Raw genomic sequence first — 11,423 nt, 5'->3', positions numbered from 1 at the left:
GTCCCAAAAGTTCGTAAACACTCACGGTCGGAAGCATGACTGCAGCCATGCTGGGGCACCGCCTTGAAGAATCCTTGGTCGAAAGTATTGACCCAAGTACTTATTTGTTTTTAAAACCTGATACATATTCTATCGGTCTATTTGCCGAATCGCTAAGTTACGGGTACGTAAACACACCAACATTGGTTGTCAAGCGATGTTGGGGGCGACAAATACTGACACAAAGACATATGCATACACAATTGTATGTGTGTGTAAGAAGGGCTTCTTTCAGTTTCCGTCTACCAAGTCCACTCACAAGGCCTTGGTCGATCCACGGCTAAAGCGAAAACATTTTCATACCATGAACTAAGCCAATCTGAGAACCTTTATGTAGTCGCTCGACCTGCTAGAAATGACTGCTAAATCTCTCTTACATCATACGAGATTGTCTTGAAAGCAATTCTGTCAATAGATCAAAACTGTCATAGATCTAGAAAGACAATGAGATGGTCACGGTCGGAACGTTTTGGTTTCTACATAGGTCCGGTTGGACAGAACTGAACTGGAGATAAGCAACAACAACAACAACAACAATGCCATCGTTAGTACTGCCACTAAATGGTTGCCGTTACACGACGACGACGACGACGATTACTACCACCACCACCACCACCGCCTTCGCCGCCACCACCAGTACTACCACTAACAAAACCAAAGCTAGCACCACCCTTTTACTGTCACCGCCGCCATCACATATTGTACAATTACCACTACCACTAACAGAACCACACCTCCACCTATACACAGACACACACACACACACACACTAGCAGCAACACCGCCCACCACAACCACCACCACCACCACCACCACCACCACCGCCACCACCACCACCGCCACCACTACCATCGCCGCCACCGCCGCCACCAGCAACACCAAACGCCACCGTCACCACCACCACCACCACCACCACGTTCAGACGCCAGACGTGTTCAATTAGATTCTCTATCTTAAAGACCCACAAAACTCGTGACCTTTCGCTAAAGTTGTCGTTCTCCCTTGACCAATTCACTAATTGATGCTGCTTTCATGTTTATATACACACAGACACAAAAATATACATACCTACATATACACACATACATGTAATGTAATTATACATTTACACACACACACACACATACTCACACACACATATGTATACATACACACATACATACATACGTACATACATACATACATACATACATACATACCTACATATACACACATACATGTAATGTAATTATACATTTACACACACACACACACATACTCACACACACATATGTATACATACACACATACATACTACGTACATACATACCTACATATACACACATACATGTAATGTAATTATACATTTACACACACACACACACACACACACACACACACATACTCACACACACATATGTATACATACACACATACATACATACAATACATACATACATACATACATACATACATGCATACATACACGAGCGCGCATATGCGTGCATTTCTGTGAATGTATATGTGCGTTTGTGTTCGTTGGAGACACACATTCAACTTGGAAAACTATTCGATACTTAATATCAGAGTAAAATATATTTAAGCCGCGGGCATTTTTTTTACTTAAGTTACATCTTGAGATTTTTCCTACACACGCACGGTTTTTTACACTTCTTTTACTTTTCAAAATTAAGATAAACAAAGTTCTTTTTTAAATCTAAAATATAATCTCCTTCATTTCCTACAATGCTCTTCCATCTATTTGGTAGACTTGCAAGGCTCCTCTTCCAAAATACACTTGTCTGTGACGAAAAATACTCCTCCAGTACTGTTTTGCCCTCGTTTACAGAATTCATATTTTTTCCTTCCAAATGATTTTGAAGACAGCGGAATAAATGATAATCAAATGGGGAAATGTCCGGCGAATATGGTGCGTGGGGCATCGTTTCGCATTCAAACTGCTCCAGCCTTTGGAATGTCATCCTCACTGTATGTGGCCCAGCTGATGAAAAAACACCTTTCATCTTGAGACCAAAGATGGTCGTTTTTTCTTCTAGCGCTGACTTAAATAACTGGTTGAATATCCAAATTCAGGCTTCTTTGCTAGGTCCTCAATAGTTACGATAGGATTTTATTCCGTCAAGCTTTGCAGGACGTCCTCGTCGCGTTCTACAGATCTTCCAGGACGAGGTTCGTCTTTTAAGCTGTGGTTTCCGGCTCGGAATTTCTGGAACCACCGTTGACGCTGGCTTACGCTTATTGCCCGACCCCCATATACTGCATTAATATCCCTCGCACTTTCCGTTGCGTGGTTGCCTTTGAACTCATACGACAAAATATGTGGAATATGCTCCTTTGTCACTTTCATTATACGTTTGAAAAAATAACTGTTAAAATCGAACAGCACTCTTTAAAACTTGCACTGAGAATAGGGACAAAGAAATTTTACCATCTGCTTTTATAGCAAGTTAATGCAGGTAGTTTATCCCGTCCCCTTCCGACTTTTAGTTCATGTAATTGAGAAGAAAACGCATTATTTATGGCCCAAAATATGTATGTGTGTATATGTATGCATGTATGTATGTATGTATATATATATATATATATATATATATATATATATATATATATATATATATATATATATGAAAAACAAGTCAAAAATAGAAAATGCTAAGATGATTTTATAGTGAATCTTTCAGTACCGGTTTCGGTCATTTGAGACCTTTTCAACTGTAACGATTAAATAATTAAATTTAGAAAAATTTAGAAAAATTAGAAGAAAGGTTATATATATATATATATATATATATATATATGTCTGTGTATGTGTCTTTGTGTCTACGTTTGTCCTCCATCACCGCGTGACAACTGGTGTTGATGTGTTTACGTCCCCGTAACTTAGTGGTTCGGCAAAAAGAGAACGATAGAGTAAGTATCTTAACGCCTTAAAAATTAATTACTGGGGTTGATTCATTGCACCAGAAATTCTTCAAGGCAGTGCCCCAGCATGGCCGCAATCTAATGATTGAAACAAGTAAAAGATAAAAGGAAATTCACATCTCTCTCTCTATCTATCTATCTATCTATCTATCTATCTATTATCTATCTATCTACCTATCTATCTATCTATCTATCTATATATATATATATATATATATATATATATATATATATATATATATATGTATGTATATGTACTAGCTTAAAAGCTGTCTTATCAGGCGGCTTTTAGCTAGCATATGGCTTTTAAGCAACTGATCCCGAATGGGAAAATCTGCAGACAGATCTCTGACTTTGTTTTGGAGAATTTGTTGCAATTGCTTCCTCCAGAGTCATATCCCAATGATGGTCGTATCCGTCGCAAAAAAAAAAAAATCATGTAAAGAAATCGCCCAAAATGATCGCAGCAATGAAAACATAGTTAATCCAAAATTTCGGGATTGCAGGTCCGGATTCGTTCCGGAATGGTCTTAATTTACTCACGGAGTTAGCCTTTAGATTATAAAAATTGTTATCATACAAAAAAATTTGTCGCAAAAAGTCACGTAAAAAAATTGCCGAAAACAATCACAGTAATGAAAACTTGAGAATCCAAGATTTCAGGATTGTGGGTCCGCATTCGGCCCGGAATGTCTTTAATTTACTCACGGGTCAGCCTGTTTCCAAAATGGAATATGTTGGGCTACGGCCTGTAGGAGTAGAGTGGAAAAAGCGTGACACACTGACACACTAACATTCACACTTATATTATATTATATTATTATATAATATTAAGGCAGCAAGGTGGCAGAATCGTTAGCCCACTGGGCGAAATGCTTGACGGTATTTCGTCTGCAGTTAGATTTTGAGTTCGAATTCCGCCGAGGTCGACTTCGCCTTTCATCCTTTCGGGGTAGATAAAATTAGTACCAGTTACGTACTAGGGTCGATATAATCGATTTAATCCCTTCCCTCCAAATTTGAGGCCATGGGTTTCCAGTAGAAAGGATTTATTAAAGTTGAAAAAGTGTGACACAGACATCCACATTTATTACATTATATAAATCTAATTTTGGGGAAACTTTATTTCAATTAAAATGTATTTTGTATATATATATGTACAAAAAATAGGAGGGCTGTGTGGTAAGTTGCTTGCTTAAGAGCCACATGGTTCCGGGTTCAGTCCCACTGCGTGGCACCTTGGGCAAGTGCCTTCTACTGTAGCCTCGGGCCGACCAAAGCCTTGTGAGTGGATTTGGTAGACGGAAACTGAAAGAAGCCTGTCATATATATGTATATATATATATGCGTGTGTGTGTTTGTCCCCCCAACATCGCTTGACAACCGATGCTGATGTGTTTACGTCCCCGTAACCCCGTAACCCAGCGGTTCGGTAAAAGGAGCCCGATGGAATAAGTACTAGGCTTACAATGAATAATTCCTGGGGTCGATTTGCTCGACTAAAGGCGGTGCTCCAGCATGGCCGTAGTCAAATGACTGAAACAAGTAAAAGAGTATATATGTGTGTATGTGTGTGTGTGTGTATGTGTGTGTGTGTGTATGTGTGTGTATGTATTAAAGAAAGCGAAAAATGAAAGCCAAAGGCTAAATGTGTGTGTAAAAGTGTTCAGTATGTTGGTTCAGTGTTCTGTATGTTGGCGACAGGAATTTCTGTCATGGAGACATGGGTAAACAAAATTGTACATCATATCCCTCTTTCTCTCACATGCCCACTCTTTCTCTCACTCACTCACTCTCTTTCTCTCTCTCTCTCTCTCTCTCTCTTATTGTTACTCCCACTGCCACCATCAACACAACTACTTTTAAAAAACATCATCAACTCTCCCTAAATTTCTTCGTCTCTCTTTCTCTCCCTCTCTTTTTCTTTCTTTCTCTGTCTTCGCCACCGCCCTCACCATCTCTATGCCTACTATTTCTCTCCTAGCATGAAGAATAGAGGTGTCACTGAATGATGTGAGAGGTGGGAGGAGGGGCAAAATGTGACACATTGACACACAGAAATTAGTTTTCGCATTTATTATATATATATATATAGTTAATCCAAACAAGAAAACAAATACAAAAAAAACAACAACGCAAGGACGTGGAACAAATAAAGTATTATTGGACGCTCAGGAAAGAAGGGAAGAAGGAACACACACACAAATAAATTATATACACTCACGTTCGTATATACAAATTTGCATCCCGCGGGATTTAAGCTTAAGACGTAGAGATACGGAACTAAAATGGGATTTATAATAACCATTGCCAAGTAACATTTACAGGGATTGACATTATGCCTATTTCGAAACAGTGACCTCTTGCTATAACACGACTTACATGATTCATTATCAAACTATCAAATTAGAATCGATAACAAATCATTATTTCAACATCTCACTTTATTGTGTTTGTTGACTCTCTCTCTCTTTTTTTTTTTTTTTGCTATGCTATGACAAAGTTGTGTGACATCGTTCCCATAAACACAGTCATCAATTATGAATGATCTAACGACGAGACAAGGGTACCTAGGGGCATGATATGTGTGGAAACGAAATGGTAAAGTCGGTGCGAACATACTTAATGCAGTAAGGCAGCGAATTAGCAAAGGAAATAATGCTTTTTTTTTTACCTTTTGGTGTTTCGTTCGGGCTTTCTGCACGCTGAGTTCAAATTCCGTCGAGATCAGGAGAGTAAGATGGGTGGGTGGTCTACCAATTCGAAGCCAAAGTCGCGTATTTTCCGCAGACTTTCATGTGCTGTGTGTACTGGACACAACGGCTTAACTTTCCACGGTGTTTCTGCTTCAAAACTTCTCGCAGTTCGTCCAACAGAGAATATGGGGGTATTCTGCGTTGATGGTGTAACCCTTTGCCAGATGTTTTATGAGGATTAATCTGTCTTTGTCCCGGAACACTGAAGCCAGAATCTTTCCAGCTGACTTCTGGGCCCGAAACTTCTTGGGACGCGGCGTTCCATTAATTGCTGCTTGGTTTGGGGATCATACTGATGAAACCAAGTTCTATCCATGGTGATCTTATTATTGTTGTTGTTGTTATTATTATTATCATTATTATTATTATTAAGGCGGTGAGTTGGCAGAGTTGTTAACACGCTGGACGAAATGGTTAGCGGTATTTCGCCCATCGCAACGTTCTGAGTTCAAATTCCGCCGAGGTCGACTTTGCCTTTAATCGCTTTCGGGGTCGATAGACTAAGTACCAGAGAAACACTGGGGTCGATGTAATCGACTATTCCCCTCCCCACAAATTAGAGGCCTTGTGCCTCCAGTAGAAAAGATTATTATTATTATTATTATTATTATTATTATTATTATCATTATTATTATTATTTGTTTATTCGTGGTTTTCGTAATCTTTCTTTTTCTCTTTCCGCTCTACTCACTATTTTGAAGAAGGAGAATGAATATCCGAAATCTTCAGAACAATTAATTCTTTTCATTTCTCTCAGAGTCGGGCTAATAACTTTGATCCTGAACGTAACTTGACTTGCTTTTGCTACATTTTTTAATTATTTCTCTTTGCCATCCCCACCCCCACACAAAACCCAACCACCCACCCACATACACACTCACAGATGTTTATTATAATAATAATAATTATTATTATTAAGGCGGTGAGCTGGCAGAATCGTTAGCACCCCAGGCGAAATGCTTAGCGGCATTTCGCCTGCTGCTACGTTCTGAGTACAAATCCCGCCGAGGTCGACTTTACCTTTTATCCTTTCGGGATCGATAAAATAAGTACCAGTTGAACACTGGGGTCAATTTAATCGACACATCCCAAAATGGTTGCCCTTGTGGCAAAATTTGAAACCATTATTATTATTATTATTATTATTATTATTCAGTAGTTTTTTTATTATTATTATTATTATTTATTATTATTATTATTATTATTATTATTAAGGCAGTGAACTGGCAGAATCGTTAGCACGCCGGTCGAAATGCTTAGCGGTATCTAACCCGTCGCTACGTTCTGTGTTCAAATTCTGCCGAAGCCCATCTTGCCTTTTATCCTTTCGGTGTCGATAAATTGAGTACCAGTGAAACACTGGGGTCGACGTAATCGACTATACCCCTCCTCCAAATTTTTGGCCTTGTGCCTATTGTAGAAAGGATTATTATTATCATTATTATTATTATCATTTTGTTGTTGTTGTTGTTGTTGTTTTTATTATTGTCATTATTATCATTATTATGAACTATTTTGTTGACAGAGGGCCCTATATGGAATCTTGGAACGAAATGCCGCCATCGATAACCCCAACTACATGGCTTTCCTTCGACGTGCACAACTGAAGCGAGGTTCAAAGGTCACAAACAGAGCGGGAAGTAGTAAGTGATACTTTTTTCGGTCTTCATACTAATACTAGTAGATAAGCAGAATCGAATAATATATTTTTGTGGTATTCAGACACCTCCTTTTACATTGATATTTCCATTTCCGCTAAGGTTGACTTTGCTTTTCCTCCTTCTGGGATGGATACAATAAAACAGTCGTCAAATAAATAAAGATATTTATTAATGCACTGTCGTTCCTTAAAGTTTGCGGCATTGCGTGGAAGTTAGAAATCATTATGGTTATTCGGAAAGAGAATTGGATGCAGGAAAAAGGTCAAATCACGGATTAAATTTATGGCAGTATTTTCCGTTCTGAATATAACTCATTTTCGTAGCCAATAACTGAGTACCGTTAAAGTATTAACTGTAACATCCTTCCAAATATTGAGTCCATTTTTAACGCTTGCATCAGATGATGAAGAACGGTGCTGATGACCACTTTCGACGCTTCAATGAGTGGTGTGTGAAGGGGAAAAAGCCATCCTCAAATTGAAGACCTGCCATATATATTAGGTTGTCCCAAAAGTTCGTAAACACTTGCGAAAATTGAATTTTTACTCGCCAAGTACTAACAAAAACAACAAAAATTATTCCTCAAAATAAAGACCATTATTTTCCAAGACTTTCTACGAACTTTTGGGACAACCTTATACTTAATGTTACACCATCCTTTTAGCAGACATGTTACGAACGAGCTGTCTGTCGTCTCGCCTCACCCTAAATTTTAAGGACCTTACGCATACTTTCATATATTTTCTAACAGACGAGGGACTGTCCCCTCAGCTACGCGGAGGACAGCAATCTTACTAGCTCCTCCTTCGAGGATATATAAAAATCTTCACATACTTTTTTGATACAACAGATATGCCAGTTTCCTTCTTGCTCTTCCCTGTATGAAATTGTCGAGCAAAGATGCATCCACTCTTGCAACACATCCAGTTCATATTTTCCTTTTCTTGGGATCTGATTTATATCCAGTACTTCCCTGTCACCCACAATGTTAGCAAAAGATAAGTTTCTATTATTGGTATTCTTCATGCCGTTCATACTTCTTCAATTTTAAATTGTCCATACTTCTTCAATTTTAAAAGTCTATACTTCTTCAAGGTTTAAATTATCCTATCAAATCAAACAGTTTTATTTCCTTCTTAAATGTGTAACATTGTGTGCTTGCGTCTGCTTCTCTGTGTGTTGATCCAATTGTTACGCTTTCGGCTACTTTTAAAGCGTGTTTTGAGAAATTGTAGTTTTCCGCCATTAAGAATGCTGCCATCATTGTGACAAGTGCATCCTAGCACTACCCCTGATGTTGATATGGTGAATATGGAGCAAGAATGTACGTGGTTGTTCATCCACAATACCTTCAGCGAAGGAAAACAATACTTTAGACAAAACTTTCCCCAACCAATGATTAGGTGTGCGTAGAATGAAATCACTTTTTGCTAATATGTCTCAGTCAAATCAGGTACAAAAAATGCTTTTCTGAGTAAATCGAGAGCAAATTCAGTTCTTAACGGGAACCCTTGAAAGCGTCCGTTCCTAGCAACATTCATTAATGATGATGATGATAATAATAATAATAATAAAAATAATAAAATAGAGGTAACTAGAATATGGAATCTGAAAACAGAAACAATTCCTATCATAGTAGGTGCATTAGGCATGAAAAAAAAATATTCAGACAAATACATAACAAAAACACCAGGACTTACAAACACATAACATTACAGAAAATTGCATACTGCACTGCACACATCCTACGCAGAACACTTTCCATACAATAACCATCAGAGCATCACAACAAATCACAGCACATACCCAAGGCACACAGAGCTGCGCTCGGTAGTGAAGTGAAAGCACGCTATAAAAATAAAACTACTGAATATAATAATAATAATAATAATAATAATAATACCAAATATATGCCACCCTAGGGATAACACCAACATGAACTTCCAACTTGTTGTCTCTTGAGGTCTCTGGGCGAGACTTGGAGCCAACTTGTACAAATGTAAAGCAAAAGTCAAACATAAAATAATAATAACAACAACAACAACAATTCTTTTTACTATAGGCACAAGATTGAAATTTTGAGGGAGGAAGCTAATCAATTACATCGATCCCAGAACTTATTTAATTTGTACTTATTTCATCGATGCTAAACGAATGAAACGCCATGTTGACCTTGGCGGAAATTGAACTCAGCACGTTAAGACGGACGAAATGCCGCTAAACATTTTGCCCGGCGTGCTAACGATTCTGCTAGCTTACCGCCTTCGTAATGATGATGATGATAATAATAATAATAATAATAATAATAATAATAATAATAATAGTCCTTTTCACTATAGGCACAAGGCCTAGATGTTTTTAGGGAGCGGGGACAATCGATCACATCGAACCCAGTACTTGAGTAGTACGTTTCTGCCAGCTCGCCGTCTTGTTGCCTTGATATATTCTTTTCTACTCTAAGCTCAAGGCCCGAAATTTTGGGTGAGAGAGCCAGTCGATTAGATCGACCCCCAGTACGCAACTGGTACTTAATTTATCGACCCCACCGAAACGATGAAAGGCAAAGTCGACCTCGGCGGAATTCGTACTCAGAACGTATAATGGCAGACGAAAATACTGCTAAGCATTTCGTCCGGCGTGCTAACGATTCTGCTAGCTCTCCACCTTAACAACAACAACAACAACAACAACAACAACAACAACAACAACAACAACAGTAATTATAATCGGTTACATGCTTCTTAATGTTTTTTTTGTTTTTTTTCCCCAAAACCCATTTTTCACAGATCGAAGTCTATGCCTCTGGAAGGTTTGTCCAACGGCACCCTGGATGAACACAGCATGAGGCTAGACAAGAAACTTCAAGTCTGCAAGGATCGATCCTGGAGCGTCTCTTTTCAGCCAAATATCGAGGAGAAGTCATGTGGATCAAAATCAAAACCATAATTCTGAATTTCAGGAAAATAATGTGAAAAAAAGCGGTGGGGAGCTACAAATACCCCGCATCCCACACATCAGACACCACCAGCATCACCACCTCTACTACTACTACTACTACTACTACTACTGATGTTATTAATGAGACCATTACTACGGCAACAGCGGCACCAGCAAACAATATCAATAACCATATCCATTGGTACTAACAACTACGAATATTTTTATTAATATTATTATAACCGCAGTTAGCAGTAACAACAAACAGGACTACATGAACAATTGACCAATACTAACAACACCATACATACATAATATACATACATGTTACACAAAACCACATTATCTATATCTATACATATATATAGATATATACATATATATAATCTACCACATATATGTATACTACATATATATATATATATATATATATCTACATATATATATATATATATATCATATATATATATATACATGTGTGTATGTGGTGTGTGTATATATAATGCATATACACTCAAAATACATAGCATACACCTATATACATTGCAAGATAACACACACGCAGGTATTTCATGCGTAGACATGTACCAGATTCAGATTACTGCAACTGTATGAAAATTTATACCGATTAAAACAATTATCAATTCAATAACTGCTGTTTTCTTGTTAATGTATGTTGTTGTTGTTGTTGTTGTTGTAACTGTTGTTGTTAATATCCATGGATAAACTCTTTTTAGAATAAGATTAATCTGACAATGGATGAAAAGGTCCAAAGAAGACATAAGCGTAATCTGTCGTTTCTAAAGCTTCGTCTGTTTCATTGTTAAGAACTGAAAATGGAACACGACCGTCCTAAAGAAAGAAAGCAATGTAACGCCGGAAAAAAAGAGAGACTAATATTGTGGTCTGATTCTGTGGCTAAGTGAGAACAAGGTTCGGCAATCTTTCGTCTCTAGTAGACCTTTCCGTCGATTTCCGTAAAAAAATTTTTTTTTTTTTTTTGCATATGGGCTTGCGGGAACTTTTGAAGTAATGAGAGCGAAAGAGACTAAGAGAAAGCGATTGTATGACGAGGGAAGTTCTTTTGAAGTTACCGTGAATGGGAGCA

At 37.9% G+C, this 11,423-nt stretch overlaps 1 protein-coding gene across 1 annotated transcript in view; it reads left to right on the top strand.

Moving 5' to 3' along the window:
• LOC115230636 overlaps positions 1-10,616 on the top strand; it is a 12,845-nt gene extending 2,229 nt beyond the window's left edge. Inside the window, exons 2-3 of the mRNA XM_029800777.2 lie at positions 7,243-7,360; positions 10,165-10,616. Coding sequence (XP_029656637.1) covers positions 7,243-7,360; positions 10,165-10,223 — 177 coding nt within the window. The 3' untranslated portion in view covers positions 10,224-10,616. The remainder of the gene's footprint in view (positions 1-7,242; positions 7,361-10,164) is intronic.
• The last annotated feature ends 807 nt before the right edge of the window (positions 10,617-11,423 follow it).

The sequence above is a fragment of the Octopus sinensis genome, unplaced genomic scaffold (genome assembly GCF_006345805.1).
Source record: "Octopus sinensis unplaced genomic scaffold, ASM634580v1 Contig15990, whole genome shotgun sequence".
Lineage (NCBI taxonomy): Eukaryota > Metazoa > Mollusca > Cephalopoda > Octopoda > Octopodidae > Octopus > Octopus sinensis.
This window is presented reverse-complemented; position numbering and strand designations above follow the sequence as displayed.